The sequence below is a fragment of the Vulpes lagopus genome, chromosome 4 (assembly GCF_018345385.1).
Source record: "Vulpes lagopus strain Blue_001 chromosome 4, ASM1834538v1, whole genome shotgun sequence".
NCBI classification, from domain to species: Eukaryota; Metazoa; Chordata; class Mammalia; order Carnivora; family Canidae; genus Vulpes; species Vulpes lagopus.
The window spans coordinates 115,863,913-115,884,907 of NC_054827.1; the positions used below are offsets into that span (position 1 = coordinate 115,863,913).

The 20,995-nt window shown below is 39.3% G+C and overlaps 1 protein-coding gene across 1 annotated transcript in view; it reads left to right on the forward strand.

Moving 5' to 3' along the window:
* The window catches only part of ADAMTSL3 (ADAMTS like 3), a 340,042-nt gene that overhangs the window by 300,986 nt on the left and 18,061 nt on the right, over positions 1–20,995 (forward strand). The window contains exons 24-27 of the mRNA XM_041752919.1: positions 7,925–8,107; positions 10,291–10,407; positions 16,255–16,438; positions 19,382–19,586. Coding sequence (XP_041608853.1) covers positions 7,925–8,107; positions 10,291–10,407; positions 16,255–16,438; positions 19,382–19,586 — 689 coding nt within the window. The remainder of the gene's footprint in view (positions 1–7,924; positions 8,108–10,290; positions 10,408–16,254; positions 16,439–19,381; positions 19,587–20,995) is intronic.

Below are 20,995 nucleotides of genomic sequence, written 5' to 3' on the forward strand. Positions count from 1 at the left end.
AGTCCCTCATGAGGCTTTCTGTGGGGGGCCTGCTTCCCCCTCTGCCTATGTCTCTGCTTCTCTCTCGATCTCTCGTGAATAAATAAAATCTTTCCGAAAAATAAAATTTAGAGATAGGTAAGGCATTCCAAGGACATCATAGAATGAAAAGTCTTTCTTCATCCCCTATTTCCACTCCCTTGCACCTGCGCCCCACACACCCAGGTAAGCGCCTTCATTAGATTCTTAATGATTCCTTGTAGAGATTCTCTATGCAAGCATGAATTCTTAAGTTTTTCTTTCTTATATAAAGGTTAGTATATTCAACACACCATTCTATACCTTGTATTTTTCAGCTGAAAATGTTTCTTTTTTTTTTTTAATTAATTTTTATTGGTGTTCAATTTACCAACATACAGAAAAACACCCAGTGCTCATCCCGTCAAGTGTCCACCTCAGTGCAGGACCCATCTATTTGCTGTCTACAAGAGACTCATTTTAGACAGAAGGACACCTACAACCTGAAAATAAAAGGTTGGAGAACCATTTACCATTCAAATGGTCCTCAAAAGAAAGCAGGGGTTCCCATCCTTATATCAGATAAATTAAAATTTACTCTTTTTTTTAAACAGTATTTTTGAAATATTTTTTTTTGTATTTTTGAAATATGATTGAGATACAAAAGATCACATGCACTTAATATTTACAGTTTGATGAGGATGGATATATGTATACTCATTAACCATTATCACAATGAAGGTGATACACATATCCATCACTTCCAACATTTGTGCACCCTTTTTTGTGGTAAGAGCACTTAATGAGATTCTCAACACATTTTAAGTGCATAATTCAGTACTGTTGACAATAGGCACTCTGCTGTACAGCAAATCTCTAGAACTAATTCATCCTGCATTAATGGAAACTTAATACCAGTTGAACCTGGGGGATCCCTGGGTGGCGCAGCGGTTTGGCGCCTGCCTTTGGCCCAGGGCGCGATCCTGGAGACCCGGGATCGAATCCCACATCGGGCTCCCGGCGCATGGAGCCTGCTTCTCCCTCTGCCTGTGTCTCTGCCTCTCTCTCTTTCTCTCTGTATGACTATCATAAATAAATAAAATTAAAAAAAAAATACCAGTTGAACCATGGTTCTCCATTTCTCCTTCCCTCTGATCCCTGGTGACCACCATTCTATTCTCTGCTTCTGTGAACATATTTTAGTCATATTTATATCTGACTTTATATATATATATATATATATATATATATGTATATATATATGTCTCTGCTTCTGTGAACATATTTTAGTCATATTTATATCTGACTTTATATATATATATATGTATATATATATGTATTTAGTTCATTTTTGTGTATGGTGTAAAATACACATATTTTACAATTTCATTCTTGGGGGCGCAATTTCATTCTTTTATATGTGAGGTATCTGATTGTTTTCAACGCCATTTGTTGAAGAGACTGTCCTTTCCCCATTGTGTGTTCTTGGTACCCTTGTCAAAGATTAGTTGGCCGTATTTGTGTGAGTTTAATTCTGGGTTCTCTACTGTGTTCCATTGGTTTGTGTGCCTGTTTTTAATGCCAGTACCATTCTATTTCAATTACTATAGCTTTGTAATATATTTTGAAATCAGGAAGTGTGATGCCTCTAGATTTGTTCTTTTTTCTTGATATTGCTTTGCCTATTTAGTGTCTTCAGTGATTCCATATGAAGTTTAGGATTGTTTTCTCTATTTCTATTTTTAAAAATACCATTGGGATTTTGATGAGGATAGCATTGAATCTGTAGATTGCTTTGGGTAGTATGAATATTTTAACAATATTAAGTCTTCCTGTCCTTGAAAATGGGATGCCTTTCCATTTATTTGTGTCTTTAATTTTTTTCATGGATGCTTTGTACTTTTCTGCATGTAAACCTTTCACCTCCTTGGTTAAATTTATATCCAAGTATTTATTCTTTCTGATGCTATTGTAAATGTGATTATTTTCTTAATTTCCTTTTTATTTATTTTATTTTATTTTATTTTATTTTATTTTATTTTATTTTATTTATTTATGAGAGATATATATCAGAGAGAGAGAGAGAGAGGCAGAGACACAGGCAGAGTGAGAAGCAGGCTCCATGCAGTGAGCCTGATGCGGTACTTGATCCCGGGTCTCCAGGACCATACCCTGGGCTGAAAGCGGTGCTAAACTGCTGAGCCACCCAGGCTGCCCCTAATTTCCTTTTTAGATATTTCATTGTTAGTGTATAGAAATGCAACTGATTTTTGTATGTTGATTTTGTATCCTTCAACTTTATTCATTCTGGTTCTTTGTGTGTGTGTGTGTGTGTGTGTGTGTGTGTGTGATCTTTAGGATTTTTTCATAAAAGATCATGTCATCTAAAGCAGAGATAATTTTACTTTCTTCATTTCCAGTGGCTTTTTTTTCTTGCCTAAATACTCTTTGACTTCCAGTACTATGCTGAATACAAGTGTCAAGAGTGGCTTGTTCCTGGTCTTAGAGGAAAAGCTTTCAGTTTCATCATTGCATATGACACTAGCTGTGGATTTGTCATATAGGGACTTTGTTATATTGAGGTAAATTCCTTTTATATCTAGTTTGTTTAGAGTTTTTATTATGAAAGAGTGTTGGATTTTGTTGAATCCTTTTTCCCCATCTTTTGAGATGGTCATGTGGTTTTTATGCTTCATTCTGTTAATATAGTCTGTCACATTAATTAATTTACTTGTGTCCCAGGGATAAATCCCACTTGGTGATGTTAGATGATCGTTTTCATGTGTTATTGAATTCAGTTTGCTATTTTTTTTTTTTAGTATTTTTGCATCTGCATTCATCAGAGATGTTGACCTATAGTTCTCTTTTCTTGCAGTGTTTTGTCTGGCCTTGGTGTCAGGACAATGCTGGCCTCACAAAATGAGGTTAGAAGTATTTCTTCCTCTTAAATGTTTTGGAAGAATTTAGGAAGGATTGTATTCTTCTTTAAAAGTTTAGTATAATTCACCAGTGAAGTCTTGTGTTTCTGGACTTTGGTTTGTTGGAAAGTTTTGGATTACTGATTCAATTTTCTTGTACATTATTCATGTCCATTCAACTTTGTACTTTCTTCATTATTCGGTCTTGGTAGTTTGTATGTTTCTGTGAACATATACATTTCTTCTAGGTTTGGTGTATAATTACCCATAATAGTCTCTTGTGATCCTTTTGGTTTCTGTATCATCAGTCTTAATGTCTCCTTTTTCATTTATTTTATTTATTTGAATCCTCTTAAGATTTTTAGTAAGTTTAGATAAAGGTTTGTCAGTTTAGTTTATCTTTTTTATTTTATTTTATTATTTTTTTTAAAAAAGCATCTGGGCAGCCTGGGTGGCTCAACGGCTTAGCGCCGCCTTCAGCTCAGGGTGTGATCTTGGAAACCTGGGATTGAGTCCCATGTCAGGCTCCCTGCATGGGGCCTGCTTCTCCCTCTGCCTGTGTCTCTACCTCTCTCTCTCTTTCTCTCTCTCTCTCTCTCCCTCTCCCTCTCTCTCTTTGTGTCTCTCATGAATAATTAAATAAAATCTTTTTAAAAAAGGATCTTATTTTTGTTAATATTTTCTATTGGCTTTCATTCCTTATCTTCCTTATTTGTACCTAATTTATTTTTTGTTTTTTGGTTTTGGTTTTTGCATATCTACTATAGGTTTGTGTGTGTGTGTGTGCTTACTGGGGGGTTATATAAATCGTAAAATAGTTATAATTGATTATTTTAAGGTGATTACAACATAACTTCAATCTAATACAAAAACTCTACACATTTTTTACCTCTCTGTGTTCCTACTTTGTATTACTGATGTCACACTTTACATGTTTTTAAATTGAGTATCCATTAACAGCTTTTCACATTTATGGTCTCACTGCTTTTGTCTTTTAACTTTTATACTAGAGTTAAAAGTGATTTATACAGCTCCATTACAGTATAATAGTATTCTGTATTTGTGTATATATTTAGCATTTTCAGTAAGTTTTATACTTGCACATGCTTTTGTGTTGTTTTCATTTTAACTTGCAGAACTCTCTACCACCATTTCTTATGAGGCAGGTCTAGTGATCAAGAACTCACTCAGCTTTTGTTTGTCTGGGAAAGTCTTTATTCCTCTTTCATTTCTGAAGGACAGTTTTGCTAGGTGTATTCTTGGTTGGCTACTTTTTTCTTTCAGTAATTTGAGTATATCATCAATATTTTATTGCATTGATATACTAGAAGTTAGTTAATGGGTCCCTATTGTTGGATATGTGACTTGTTTTCAATGTTTTGCTTTTATATAACTGTGTAAATGGAGCATTTTGTATGCAGGTATATTGATAGCAATAATTCCTAGAAAAAAATAAATGTAACTGTAATTTTAGAAGATTTTGCTAAATTGCTGTCAACACACTTACAATAATTTCTCATGTACTCCTGGCAGGTCTACTCCTTCTCTGGTTTCCCCTGCTTCAGCTAATGGCACCACCATCTATCTGCATGTCATCCTTAAATCCTTCTCTCCTTTACTTCCTTATGTAAAGTCAATCACCGAGTCCTAATGTTTTTTTTTTTCCTCCTTGATATGTGCTAGGTTAACCTGTATCTCTCTAAACTCACTGCTCCTGCCTTCATTGTCCTACCTTTGTCTCTCATCTCTCACTCATAACTTCCCTACTGGTCCTCCTGACCCTGGTCGCCCATCTTCCTTGTTTTACAACACATCCAGGCTGATATTTCTTTCTTTCTTTCTTTCTTTCTTGAGCAGGAGTACAAGCGGTGGGAGAGGGGCAGAGGGAGAGGAGAAGGGAGAATCTTAAGCAGCCTCCACACCCACTGTGGAGCCTGATGTGGGGTTCAGTCTCATGACCCTGAGATCATGACCTGAGCCAAAATCAAGAGTCAGATGCTTGATTGACTAAGCCACCCAGGATGATATTTCCAAAGCACCAATCTGATATTTTCAGAGTGTTTAAAATAATTATTGCTTAAAATAATTAAATATTTCCTATTTCCCTTAAAATAAATTCAACTGCATTCTTTACTGTGGATAATAAATTTGCATTTGATCAACACCTGCTCACTTCTCACCTCCTCTTTCCTCACTCCTCTTCCATGCATTTTAAGCTCCAGTCATAGTAAACTTCCATGATCCCCCAAGTGCACTGTGTTTTACTTTGTGTCTAGGACTTTATGCCTACTGTTCCCTGTCCTAAAACAGTCTCCTCACCACTGCTATCCCCTTTTCTTGACATGTTCCTACTTGTCCTAAGGTATTAGCCTAGGTGATCCTTCATGTGGGGATCTTCCCACCTCTTCAGTCTGCATTAAGTGCAGCTTCCATGTGATGACATCCAGTGTTTGCCTTTACCAGAAACTCTTATCTCCTTTTATTGCAATTGCCTGTTTCTCTCCAAAGCCCTCTCTGAAAATTAAGTTTCTTTTTTTTAAATTAAGTTTCTTGAGGAACTTAGTTCATCCTCATATCCTTAGCCCCGGGATTGAGCCTCACATAGAGTAGGCACTTCAGAAACATTTTTTTGAATGAATGAATGGCTATAGTTGTATTGCATTTCAGAATATAAAATATATTGTCAAAGTTGTACTCAAAATAAAATTAATAGCTCTAAATATTTTAATTTTAGAATAAGAAAATTAAACTCAGTATCAACTCAGAGACTTAGAAATTTTCATGTCAGCTAGAAATAAAAAGAAATTTCTTTGATTTGACAACTATCAGAAACCAAAAGGAAACATCATGCATCAGGAGGAAGCTTTAGTAATATTTCCTTTAAAGTTGGAAATAAGACAAATATGCCTATTGTAACTATTCTTATTCAGCATTGTTTTATAGACATTAGTCAATGCAATGCAATAGTTAGAAATAATAGATATAAATATTGGAAAAAGATACAATTGTCACTATATATAGATATGATTGTATGCCTTTTATTCTTTTAAATTTTATTAATTTATTAATTAATTTATTTTTTAGAGAGAGTGTAAATGACAGGGGTAATACAAAGGGAGATGGATAGAGAGAGAATCTTAAGCAGGCTCTATGCCCAGCACACAACCCAATGCAGGGCTCGATCTCACGACCCTGAGATCATGACCTGAGCCAAAATGTAGAGTTAAATGTTTAACTGACTGAGCCACCCAGACATCCCTGGTTGTTTACCTTAAAAAAAAAATCAATTGAAAACGATTCCAAATACAGTTGACCCTTGAACAAAACAAATTTGAACTGCATAGGCCTACCTTTAAATGGATTTTTAAAAAATAAATACAGTACAGTCCTTTAAATGCATTTTCTCTTCCTTATGGTTTTCTTAATAACATTTTTTCTAGCTGCAAAAATACAGAATGTAATACATCTAACACACAAACTATATGTAGTTGGCTGTTTATGTTATTGGTAAGGCTTCTGTTCAACAGCAGGCTGTTAGTAGTTAAGTTTTGGAGGAGTCAAAAGTTACTTATGGAATTCTGACTGTGCCGGGGAGAGGAGTCAGCATCCCTAGCCCCAATATTGTTTAGGGATCCACTGTAACCTGACAATATAAGAGAAATATACAAGTGTTCATAGCTTCCCGTAGCTTTATTGTCAGCAATAAATGACCATAAACTATATTTTTTTAAAAGTCTGCTTACTTTAGCAATGAACACTATAAGGTGCTTCAGAATAAATTGATCAAGGAGTGTGCAAGACCTACCTACATTGTGGTTAAAAGATCAGTTCTGGAAAAAACCACATGGGTGTGAATCTTGACTCCAGTGTTTACTAGCTGGAGACCTTGGGAGATTTCAACCCCTCTCTATATATGTGTGTGTTTGTAGAAGAAATAACTGAAAAGACACATGTATGTGTGATTAGCACTTTTCTGGGAATTTAGGTTCCAGCCTAGTATTGACTTGGCCAGCTTTCTCAGCTGTAAGGTGGAGCTAACAAGACCCACTTCCCAGGTCAGGAAACAACTGTGGAAATCAGTGTCACAGCATTCATGGTGCATGCATTTTGCCCACGGTAGGGAGCATTGCAAATGTCGTGATGATAGTGATGATAGTGGTGACACCTCTCTTTTGTCAGGAAGCCTCACCAGGCCTTCACCTTCCCTCTAAGCAGAGCACTGCAGGAGGAGAGCACCTCATCAAAACCGCTTACCTTACCTAGCTGGATCTCAGGATTTTCTGAGGCTGCCCTCCCTCTTAAGAACCAAGGGAGGTTCCCCTGAGCTTTGCATCTCATATCCCAGAAAAATTCTAAGACTTCTCTAGGTTTAGAGGAAGAAATTCTTTTGATTTCTCATGCTCCTCTCTGTGTCCAGGGATGTCGCTTATAGTCTCTGCACCTTGCTATGTCAATCCAGACTTGAAACTCAACATGTTGTGTTCCCTGAAAGTATCCTCTTTTACAGCAGTATTAATGAACAAGTTTTTTTCCCTAAAGATTTTATTTTTTTTCTGAAGGATGAATGTTTTGTTGCTCCTGCACAGCAAATAAAGATATGCTGTAGATATGTTTGCTTTTCAGAGACTTTTTTGCAATAACTCAGCACTGAGAACTTCTCTCTGTCTCTGCCTTCATCTCCACCAGCTCCTTTCCAGCCACTCTCCTACTACCCGCACTGAACTTTGTACTTTTTTTCTGCTATAAAGCAAATCCCACCCTCTTTGGCTCCTATTGACTTACTTGCATAAACTAGTCAGATATATAGTAGACCAAAGCCCTTTGCTTTAATGGAGTGCCCTACCTGCTATAGAGGAGCTATGCATATAGAAATAGCCACCTGTCCTATTACATGTAATTAAATCCATTCATTAACTTGTGGTCGAAATGCTAACTGCTATTTGTCATATGGCTCTGTGGCCCTATTCTTAAAGGAATTTGCCTTTGTCATATTTGTTTTTATTCCAAAGGTGTCCCTCAACCTAATATAACTTGGTTGAAGAGAGGAGGATCTCTGAGTGACAATATTTCCTTGCTTTTCAATGGATCCCTGTTGTTGCAGAATGTTTCCCTTGAAAATGAAGGAACCTATGTCTGCACAGCCACCAATGTTCTTGGAAAGGCAGTGGCAGCATCTGTACTCCATGTGCTGGGTAAGTGTCAAATTCTTCTGGCTGAAGTGCTTCCTGTAATATATACAAAGCAGGACCCAGTTTTGTCATTCTGGAGTTGAGGAATAAATAAGATGGATCTTAAATGGTTTAACCATGGCTTCCCTCTCCCCACTTACAACAAGCACTAAGTCTGACATTTTGTCCTACCAGTTCTCCTCATAGAAGGCTGTGACTTTCTTGCTAATACTTCTCTGCCCAGAAAACTACACTGACTTATAAAGTTTTCTGCTCAGAATCAAGACCCTTGAGCTTCTGCCTCTTTATTTGCTTATCTGCTGACCCCAACCCCCATTCCAAGCTAACAACGAGCTCTGTTGTAGTCAACATGGGTTCCTGCCCTATAATCCAACAGACTGCCACCCACATGCTATTTCCATTGAAGTATGGCTTCTGGGCACACTGCTCTCCAAAGAAGATGTGTCCCTCACTGCCTTTCTCTTTGGAAAAATGGAGGGCCAACTTCTGCCTTTTACAGAAGAGTTCCTATCTGGATTTTGTTTGACCTCTTTTCTCTGGTCTTACCATTCAGTATCTGATTAAGTCCTAACACACATTGCTCTCCAGTTGTTTCCTCTTTTACTTATGTTTCCTCAGCTAAATTGTAGGTCCTTTAATTATAGACACCATGTGTGATTTGTTTTGCAATTCTGAGGATATAATATAGAATGAGATACATAGTACATACTCATTAAATACTAATCAACTGAGTCTTAAGACATCTTACAGTTGGATCAGTAGTGTAATTTGAAGAAGCTCATTACCATGTGCCCCTTGGCACAGAGTGACAAGCTCAGTGCTGCTTCTACTATCTGTAGGATAATATGTGGAGTTCAATACATTCTTGTCACCAAAATAGGTCTTAAATTGTTGAGATTTTAGGACTCAGTAAGTAATACTCCTCTTTCCCATCAGGATTTGGAACCAATTGAGAATTGATCCCATAAGTCAGTCACATGGACATTAAGGATCATTTATTATTCCTCCTTATAGCTCTAGTACCTAACACAGGTGTATTTAAGTATTAAATCAGTGTTTCACAAATGAATGAAACTGAGTTGTTGGCAGACCTGGCATGACATTATTAGAGAATCCATTGCTGAACCAAGGGACTGATGGAAAAGAGCCTTCCCCATGGCTTTTCTTCCTGTAATTTAGAGGCACCCAGGGACATGAACAGATGGGTGATGCCAATGTGGGCAGTTAGAACAGTTATCATTGCATAAAACACTTTGGTGTTCATTAACTCCTCTGATACTTACAATAGCACAGGGTTGGGGGGCAGTTTTAATCCCACTATACAAATGAGGAGACCCCCACAGAAATTTTTCCTAGAGTCTAAATATATAACCTTCTCTTGGAATGTTCTTCATACTACCCCTTGTGGACCATCAGTGCTGACCAGGAAGGCAGTGGTGTGCCTCCATTTGACTCTTCCCAAAGATCCCTGTGGTCTTCTAGGATTATGGAATGGAAGATTTTCAACTGATTGAATTGGCCAAGCCTGTCTTATTCTTGAATGCCTCCCCGTGCTCTGAGAAGTGCCAGCCTTATTCCTTGTGTCTGCTCTTCTCCACTTATGAAGCTGTATGGTCATCTCAGCTCTGCCCTGCACACCTCTTCCCTCAGAAGTCCCTTCCACTAAGCAGCTAATCATTTTGCTTAACTTGACTGAGGAATCAAGAATGTTTTACATGGCACAGTACATGGCATTCCTCCACCACCCTGCTCTTATGCTCAGGCTTCATGGCCTTCGGAAAGCCCACATTCCCCACCACGTGAAGTCCCCTATGAGACATCATCCATTTTCCTGCTGCCAAGGCCCCTCTTGAGTGGAAGAGCTCTGCTGTTCTCAGCTGCCTCATCCAGTCCCTTTCGGTGAATCTATTTTTTTTTCATCTTATTAGGCTATAAACCATGAAAACATGCAGAAGTACCACATGTTAGCAAAATTGCTGTAACTAAGCCTCTGTAGCATGCACACACCCAAACCCACACATAACTCCCAGATCTGTGTGAGCCTGAGCATCCAAGACAGAGCATTTATTTGGAAAGAGCTGACTTCCTAGTAGTTGTCTTCTTTAAAAACACCCAAGTGGGGACAAGAATTGATACTGTTTAACTGGAAAAGAAAGGCTCCTTTCTTCTTTCTTTTTCTTCCTCAGAACAAAGACGTTTGGACAGTAAAAGTGTATTTCCCAAGGACCACAAAAAACATATGCTCCAGGCATCCAACACGGGAACCAACAGTAATGACCCAACAGGAGAACCCCTACCTCCAGGTCAGAGATTTTGACTTTTTAGGGATTTACCATTTGTGAGGCACATGCAGGGAAAAGGATTAAGCTGCAAGACTCCATGTTTTGCACTTCTCAATAAGTAAAACTTTTCCTAGGCATTTGGCCAGCTCTCCCCTTGCCCTCAGTCTTCTGTGGCTCAATTTGTTCCTTCCATATTGAAACATTTTCGAAAAAGAAATCACTCCCAAAGAAGCCTGCAGAGCTCATATCCCAAATGTGCATCATTATTTGTGATAAAATAGGGATTGGCTTTCCAGTTTTAAAACTATTGCCAACTTGGTAAATATTCACAGAGGGAAGATTTGCTAAGAATTCTGGAACCAATTCTTTCATTTTTCTCTTTTCATAAGTTTTTTCCCTATACTTACTAACTTTGTTATGCATCACTGTTTGGTCAGGAGAACATAATCTTAGTATTTCAAGGTTACAAAACTCTTTAGGAGGCCAAGGGAGAGAGGTAGAGTTAAGAAAATCAAAAATGCTGAAATTGCAGGAAACTAGTACTGATGATCTCAGATTCTTGTAGCTCAGAAGTGAGTAAATCATAGAAGGATACAGAGAAGCTACTATTGGACTTCATGCTTTATTATATGTCCTATACAGGAATAATACTGGCTACATCATTTTGATCTTTTAAATCTTGAACAAATGCCTCTCCTTTGTAGAACATATCCCAAAGGATAACTATGTAGGTAGAGAGTCTAGAAATGTAGTTCCTAGGCCCCCACCTTCTCAGATGCAAAGAGAGCATAGAAGAGGAAAATAGTATTGGACCACCAATCAAACAGTCCAGCTCGTGTTATTTATGACATTATTCCCCAGGAGTATTTATATATTTCTTCTCCTCTTTCAGATATAATACTACCATTATGAAATGCACTATAATCCATTCATCATTCAGCATTTGTCTTAGTCTATTTTGGCTGTTAAAACAAAAACCATAGACTGGGTAGCTTATAAACAGCAGACATTTATTGCTCCAAATTCTGGAGGCTGCAAAGCCCAAGATCAAGGCACAAGCAGATCAAGTGTCTGATGAGAGGCCACTTGCTCGTTCACAGATGGCCATCTTTTCACTGTTTCCTCACATGGCAGGAGTGAAGAAGATAGATCCCTGGGTTCTCTCTTGTAAGGGCACTAATCCCATTCATGGGGGCTCCATCCTCATGACCTTATTACCTCCTGAAGGCCCCACCTCCTAGGACCATTTTATTGGATGTTGGGATTTGACATCTGAATTTTGGATAGACACAAGTGTTTGCCTAGCACTTACTTTTGCCAGGCTGGGGTACAGATATGACCTGGCCCTTGGAACACTCATAGTCTAGAGAGACAGGCAGGCATGTAAATAGGTATTTTGAAGCAATGTGACAAGTGCTGTAATAGAAAGATGACCAACTATACTGGAAGCACTGAGAAAGGGGCCCTAACTCTGGAGAAGACAACCAAGTTTTTGCACAGGCCATGATGTTTGTTCTGGGATGAGGAAGAACAACATTCCAGGCAGAGACAGATGTGCAAAGGCAGATAGGAATTCCATGTGGAAGGGAACATGAGATCAAGGAACTCCTTCAAATCAATTAATTTAAAAATTAGGTATTTATGAGGCTGAAAGTGCTGGAAAGTTGAAATCTTTGGAATATTTAAACATTTGGTTTATTAATACTACCTACCTTGTTTGACCACCTCCTACACACATACATACACACATATACACATGTACACATTCTGGAATATGCCAGCCCTTCAATGGATCCTTACCTTAGCATTTCAAAGAGACTCATTTATTAATTTAACAAATACTGCTTGAGTACCTAATATATAACATGCACTGTCTGGCAGTGGACAGGACAGAAGAGCTCCCCACTGTCATGGACTTGGCATCCCAGCAGGAAAGATGGACAATAAACAAGGAAACATATATTTCCCTGTGGTAAGTGCTTTGAAGGAAACAAAATAGGGTGATAACACACTGTTTGCCACCTTGGAGAAGAAAGTCAGGACCAGCCTTCCAAGGATGTGATACTTGAGCCCAGACTAAACAATAAAGATAGGACCATCCATACACAAGAATGAGGAAGGAGCATTTCTGGCAGAGGAATAGTGAGTGCAAGAACCATAAAGTGGCAACAAGCTTAATGTGGTCAAGAAACACAAAGAAAACTCATGTGATGGGGGCACAGTGGAGGAGAGGGAGGAGATATGAAATGAAGTTAGAAGGTTGCTGAGGACCTTTGAAGGTCAAGGTAAAGATTAGAGTTTATTCCTGTTTCACTATACATGAAAATAAACTCAAAATGTACTAAAGATCTAACTGTGAAACCTGAAACCATAAAAATCCTAGAAGAGAGTACAGGCATTCATCTCTCTGACATTGTCTGTAGAGACATTTTTCTAGATATGTAACCTCGGGCAAGGGAAGCAAAAGCAAAAATAAACTATTAGGACTACATCAAAATAAAAAGGTTCTGCACAGTGAAGGAAACAATCAACAAAACAAAAAGACAACCTACTGAATGGAAGAAGATATTTGTGAATGACACATCTGGGGTTAATATGCAAAATATATAAAGAACTTATACAACTCTACAGCAAGATAACAAATAATCTGATTAAAAATGGGCAGAAGACCTAAACAGACATATTTCCAGAGAAGACATTCGGATGGCCAACAGACACATGATAAGATGCTCAACATCACTCATAATTAGGAAAATGGAAATCAAAACTACAATGAGGTATCATCACACACCTACCAGAAAGACTAGAATCAAAAAGACAAGAAATGGCAAGTATGGGCGAGGATGTGGAGGAAAAGGAATTTTTGTGTACTATTGATACTAATATTAGTAAATTGGTACAGCCACTATGTAAAACACTATGGAGGTGCCTCAAACACTTAAAAATAGAACTGCCATATGGTCTAGTAATTCTACTCAGGTATTTATCCAAAGAAAATAAAAATACTAATTTGAAAAGTATATGCACCCGTATATTTTTAGCAGCATTATTTACAATAGCCAAGATATGGAAACAATCCAAATGCTCATCAATAGATGAATGGATAAAGAAGATGTAATATGTTTATATATAAAATGGAATATTATTCAGCCATAAAAATAATTAAATCTCTCCATTTGTAACAACATGGATAGACCTGGAGGGTATAAAGCTAAGTGAAATAAGTGAGTTAGAGAAAGACAAATACCATATAATCTCACTCATGTATGGAATCTAATAAACAAATGAACAAGGAAAGAAAAAGATATTAAAAAAAAAACAGAGAGCAAATAGATGATTACCAGAGGGGAGGTGGATGGGGAATAGGTGAAATTGGTGAGGAGATAAGAGCACACTAATCACGATGAGCACTGACTAATGTATAGAATTATCTAATCACTATATTATACACCTGAAATTAATACAACTCTACAACTCTATGTTAAGTATACTTCAATTTAAAAAAAGACTAGAGTATAGTCCTAACACATATGAAGCAATGATAAGTCTTTTATGGGAGTAAATATGATCTACTTTTCAAATGCTCTTGTATCCAAAATCACTAACCATTAACAAAAAATTATCAAATTGAACCTCATCACAATTATTAAAATCTGTTCAAGGACACCATGAAGAATATAAGTAGATAAGCCATAGGCTGGGAGAAAGATTGGCCCAACATATGTCTGATGAGGAACTTATATCTAGAATATATAAAGAATTCCTACAAATTAACAGTGAACTCTCTCCTCCCCTCCAAAACAATGGGCAAAAACTTGTACAGATAGTTCACAAAAGATCTACAGATGGCATCAGGGAAATGACAGTTAAAACCACAAAGAGATACCATTTTCCACTTACTAAAACAGTGAAAATGAAAAGACTGACAATGCCAGATTTCAGTAAGGATGTGAAACTACTGAAACTTTTTGTACGTATGGATGGTAGGTGTGTAATCTAATACAACCACTCTGGAAAACTGTTAGTTTCTAACAAAGCTAAGCATACACCTACCTTTGACACAGCAATTCTGCTCACAGATATTTACCCATATCTGGGTAAATGAAAAATGAAAACATGTTCACAAAAAAATGTGTACAAGAATGTATATAGCAGCCTTCACTTCATATTCTCCTTTTGACCACCAAAAGGAGAATAGATAAACAAAGTATAGTATATTCATATGATGGAATATTATTCAGCAATAATAGAGAATGGGCTATGTACAACAATACAAGTTAATCTCAAAAATCTTATGTGAAGTAAAAGAAACCAAGTGCAAAAGAGTACATGAATTAAGTCCAAGAGCAGATGGCACTAATAACGAATACTTATGGAAATGAACAAGTAATTGCCTGGGAAAGAGGGATAGGGGAATTGATTAAAATAATTTCGATTAAAATAATTGATTAAAATAATTTAATTAATGATTAAAATTGATCAAATTCAGAGGAAACTTTCTGGATGATGAAGTGTTTTATATCTTGCTTTGGATTATGGTTACAAGAACACATACAATTGTGGAAGCTCATAAACCTGCACACCAGATTGCTGAGCATTTTATTGTGTGTGAATTACACCGCAATTAAAAAACAGAAACAAAAAAACCCACATGTTTTTAAAGAAATGCATGTTTGTCCTGTCATGAAGTGTCAAGGTGTCTTTGTGAAATATGGCGTAGTAAAGTTCAATGTAAAGTCAAACACACTTGGGTTCTGGGTGAAGGGACTTGAGCAAGTCACTTAGCTTTTTCACACTTCTGCAAATAAAATGGATCGAATTCACAAGATGGCCATAAGGATTAAGTGAAAAATTGATGACCAAGTGTCTAATTCAGTACCCCTCACCTATGAGGTTCTCCATAAACCCAGCTATTTTTAAAAATTGTTTTAAATAAACTGTAATCCTGGGGGCCCAACTAAAAATATATACAGTTCTGCTTTGCAAATGATGCCATATGCAACTTAAGACAAAAATTCAAAAATCAGAAGGAAAATCTGGAAAACAACAAGTTAAAGAAATGGCTCTGCTCTGTGAGGGAGTCTGTGGACACAGCTGGTAGCCATCAATTACTTGTGATTGTGACAGGAAAATCTGGCACCTTCTGTGGTCACACACAAATCTGTCATCATCGTATTGTATCTCATCTTTTTTACCAAGTGTCAAAGAGGAAGGGAAAGGCTGTTTGGAATGAGGACTAAAATTAAAAAGCCATAATTATTGGAGGTGGTCAGCTTCAACTTTGCTAAAGGAAACTCCCATTCTTACCTTTCCAGATGTCTCCATGACAAATTATTTATGCAGTTTCAGCAGTAAGCTGAAGTTTAGATAAGAATTAATGGAAAAGTAAGAATGGAATGAAATGCATTTTTAACCTTAGTGCTTAATCCCCAGTCCCTGTTAAACGGTCTTTCATTTCTCCGCCTGGTGCACATTGGAGAACTAGAACCGGTCAGAGCATCCCCTGGAGACACCCTTCTCTCTCGTCCTCTTGGCTCTGCTTGGAGAATGCCGAGGAGCCAGCCCACTGCACAGAGCACCTCCTCCCTCTTTCTGGGATTTTTCTGGCAAGTCCAGCTGGCCTCCAATAGCGCCTCTCCAGGCTGTGGTCCAAGGGCCCCATGCTGGCCACCATTCCCACCAGTTATTACAATAAGTCAGTGGAGGAAACATGAAATTTAAAGGAGCCCTTGCACTAGGGGATGGTTTGCTCTCTGTGCTCCTCAGCTAACCAGGACACAGCTCCTGATGGTCTTTAGCCATGTCCGCTCCAGGCCCATCATCATACCTCATTCAGGGCTGTCATGACATTTCATTTCCTTTCTGCAGAGCCTTTTTGGGAGCTCAGTAACTGGACACATTGTTCTGCCACCTGTGGCCACTTGGGAACCCGAGTTCAGAGGCCCCGGTGTGTGCTGGCCACCGGGCAGGAAGTAAGTGAGGCCTTTTGCCAACACCTCCAGAAGCCGCTGGCCGGGTTTCAGCCCTGTAACATCCGGGACTGCCCCCCGAGGTACGTGTAGTCACTCTTCTCATCTGTACCAGGTATTTGCTTGTGTTAGAAGGCCTGGTAAGTTGTACTTGGCACCAGGCATTCTGCTAAGTGCTTCACAGGGACCACCGCACCATTACCTTGGAGGTAGATGTGGGTTTCTTATTTTATAAGCACCCCAAGGCCACACTGTTATAAAGGCCAAATTCAAATCAAGATGATCTGCACTCAGAGCCTCGGCTCCTGACTGCTACCCAAATCTTCTTTCTGTGCTCACAGTATTATCTGGTCTTCAGTGGTTCCGGGCCTGTGAGTTTGCCTTGGAGACAATGCAGCAGGCCAGAGTCATCAGAGGTCCTGTCCAAAGTGCCATTCCCTAGATTCCACCCTGGATAAAAACCCTTAATAACCTTTCTAATGTAAGAGATGATAGAAATCAATAATTTAAAAATGTCCAGAATCAAATGCACGATCTCCACCAAACCTAATCTGCCCCCCGCCCCAAGCTTCCAGATCCAGTGACTGCATCCCAGACCTCCCTGCTTCTCTCACTTCCAACTGTTCTTGTCCAGTTCCACCATTCCTGCAGGAGCTTATGCCATCAGCGTCCCTCATGGGAACTGCTACAGAATCCTCCTGATTCTTGGCTTCCTCCCCAGAGTGCTCTTCCCCTACGTAAGCAGAATAGTCTTTAAAACATGAATTTGGGGGCACCTGGGTGGCTCAGGGGTTGAGCGTCTGCCTTTGGCTCAGACCATGATTTGGGAGTCCCGAGATCAAGTGCCACATCAGGCTCCCCGCAGGGAGCCTGCTTCTCTCTCTCTGCCTATGTCTCTGCCTCTCTCTCTGTGCCTCTTATGAATAAATAAATAAAACCTTAAAAAATAAATTAAAAATAAAACATGAATTCTCCACGATGCCTCTTTGTTTAAAACACTTCAAATACTTCTTGTGGTTCTTAGGACAATGGCCCTAATCCCTAGCATTGTGGGTATGTCGGTCTTGCTCAGTTTTTTCACCCTGGAGTCTACACCAGTGCCTCACACACACTAGTAAAATTTGTTGCCTGGCTGAATACAGGAGTGGAAGAACAAAAGTCCCTCTGTGCTTATACCTCGGGCTGCCATTATACTCTGTCATTGTCTGTCCCAGCCTGGTTATGTGATTACTCCATGCTGTCTTTTTGTCTCTTAGGCGTGCTTTCCTCCTAACTCAGGGCCTTTGCACATGCTGCTCCCTCTGCCTAGAACACTGTTTGCACTTAGTTCTTTCTGTTCATGTCTCTTAGGGAAACTGTCCCTGACCTTCCCCTCCAAGCTCAGCCAGGCCCCTGTACTATAGGAGTTTCTTTCTTTTTTTTTTTAATCATTCATCTTCATAGCCATTCATCTTCATCTTACCATGATCTATCTTGTTCTCCTGCTAGACAGTCCTGTCCCAGGAGGTAAATCCACAGCTGTTTGCAGAACATCTTATTCCCAGCACTTAGCACAATGTCTGCCCCATTGTGCACCTTCCACAAATATGTATGGAGTGAATGAATGATTGATTGAATCACAGAGTCCCTGGCAGGTAACTGACCAAATGGCACCAGCATCCCCAGTAAAATAAAATGAAATAAAATGTAATAACAGTAGCATTTATGCAGCACAGCCATGAGACAGGTACTATGTTGGAGAGCTCACTGCCTTCATACAAAGGTCCACACTAGATCTGCTGACCTGGGTCTTGGAGGGAGGAGGGAAGCAGGGCCACACTGGAAAACAAACAGATGCCTGGGAGCATGTTCTCGAAGGGTTGTGGCCATCAGAGGCACCCTGGCTGACGTGTCTCTCCACACCTGTCCTGTTCTGTGGAGAAAGGTCTCGCACAGAGTCATCTGTCCCTTGGGAAGCAGTGAGCCGCTGTGGCAGTAACTCGGGGGAGGTGGTTATGTCAATTCTCGACTCTTAACAAAGTGGAAAAAATTTACCAGCAACCGTGTTTATTAAGTATTCTCAAACCTATGCACATTCCTAGAATAAGCAGCTGTCTACTTTCATATCTACGAGAGATGACTCAGATGTCATGTAACCCTACGGCTCTCCACACAGAGGGTCCTTCATCTTTCTGTGCCACAGACACCTCTGGTTGTCTGGAGAAGCCTAGGGAATGACGGTTTTAAATCTGTAAAATAGAATATATTCAATCACAAAGGAAACCAAAGACATTGAAATACAGTACTAACATGTTAAAAAATGATGGTACAGTCATGGATTTGTTTCTCTGTTAATACTGTAATACCTAGCAGTACATTAATTTTGAAGTGATAAATATAAATGACATTTTGAGATGCCTCCCACAGTTATTATGTCATGTAAAAACATCTATGATTTCCATTGGTTAACAAAATCCCAGATATTGCTAGTACTACCGTATTTTGTGACTGACATATTTATAACAAAAGGAATACTAAGTTTCAGTCGTAGCTCAGTGATGATGAAGAGGTAATTCTTTGCCTATCTGGGTGCGTGGTCCCTTGGAACACCACAGAGCTCAGGTTAGGAACCCTTGCTCTGCTTAAGTTCAGGGTCAGTAAGCCTAGACCAACCCCAGCTCTGCTGGCATGTGGTTATGTGGCCATAACCAAGTTATTGGCTCTCTTGGACATTGGTGTCTTCCCTACAAGAATAGCAATAACATGTAAATATCTCACAGAGCAAATAGCACCTATGTGTTTTAAAATTATTTTCTCCCCTTAGTTTCAGTGAGTTGAAATCATCTTTTTGAAATTCCCACCTAATATTTCCCCAGCTGTACTCTCTGGGGCCACACAAGTGCCAGCGCTCATGTACGTGCAGACTCCACCCCAGTGTTCCTTGTCTCTACCTGGTAATTCTGTTGCTCAATTTTTCCTTTTCCAGACACTCCCTCTGGGATCTGACATTGCAGTCCTCACTAAGCTGCCATAGTTTTTGTTCTCAGGTGGCTCACGGGTGGATGGTCAGAGTGCTCTGTGTCTTGTGGTGAAGGATTCCACAGTCGGCAAGTGGCCTGCAAGCGTATCAAAGCCAACGGAACTGTGCAGGTGGTGTCCCCAAGAGCATGTGCTCCCACGGAGAGACCTCTAGGAAGAAGGCCATGTTCCATTCATCCTTGTGGTCAGTGGGTCGTCGAACCAGGGGGCCAGGTACAAGCTGACAAATCTAGTGCTTTGACAGAACTGTGATTGTCACTTTGCTTCTAATACATTTGTTGTTGTTTCTTTTAAAAAATTTTTTGGATGGTGGGGATAATCTGATTGATTTCTAAAGTTAATGTATGTATCTGACGTGAAGGATTAGATTTAGAAATCCTAGTATCTCTGTTTCCCATGTAAAGGTGAACCAGAGTTGGATTCTTTGAATATAGTAGCTCAGTGACAGAAGTTCCAAGACGGGCTGGTCCAGGGCCATCAGAATTAGAGAAGGCTTCAAGAGAAGAAGCAGAAGAACATTAGTAACATGTGCACAAAAGTCTCATAGCCCGTATCCCAAACACCACCCTGAATAACATTATAAATAAAAAAATGTTTGAGAAAAATTTTTTATTTTTTTTAATTTAAAAACAATTTTAAAAGATCTTATTTATTTATTCATGAGAGACATAGAGAGAGAGGCAGAGACATAGGCAGAGGAAGAAGCAGACTCCTCGCAGGGAGCCCGATGTGGGACTCAATCCTGGGACTCCAGGATCATGCCCTGAGTCAAAGGCAGACACCCAACCACTGAGCCACCCAGGCATCCCGGAAAAAAATTTTAAAAGAAATGTCTAGGAACCTAGTTAGTCTGCTAGGGTTGCCATAACAAAATGCTACAGACTGGTGTGCCTGGAAGAGTAGAAATTTATTTTCTCAAAATTCAGAGGCTGGAAGTCTAAGATCAAGTTTCTGTCAGGATTAGTTTTATGAGACCTCTCTTTCCCACTTCAAGACAGCCACCTTCTCGCTGTGTCCTCAGGGGGCCCCTTCTCTGTGCAGAGAGAGAGATTGATTTCTGGTGCCTCTCCCTCTTCTTATAAGGACACAATTTCTAGCAGATGAAGGCCCCACCCTTATGACTTCATTTCACCTTTAATACCTCCTTTTAGAGCCTGTCTCCAAATACAATCACTTTGGGGGTTAGGGCTTCCACATACAAATTTTGAGGGGACACAGTTTGGTCCATAACATTCCGCCTTCTGCCCCTCTCTCCCAAATTCATGTCCTTCTATGTGCAAAGTACATTCATCTCATCCCAGTATCCTTAGAAGTTTTGTCCCATTCTTTCCTCAATTCAAATCCAAAGTCTCACCAAATGTCACCTAAATTAGGTATGAGTAAGAAGTGCCATCCTGATGCAGAATTCCTCTCCTGCTGCAAAGCTGTGGAGGCAGACAAGTTACATCCTTCCAAAATACAGTGATGGGACAAGCAGAGGATAGACGTTCCCTTTCCAAAAGAGAGAAATCAGAAGAAAGGGGTGGTGGGTCCCAGTCAAGTCCAAACTCTAGCAGGGCTAATCCATTAGATCTTAACACTTGAGAATAATCCTCTTTGGCTTGATGCTCTGCCCTCCAGAC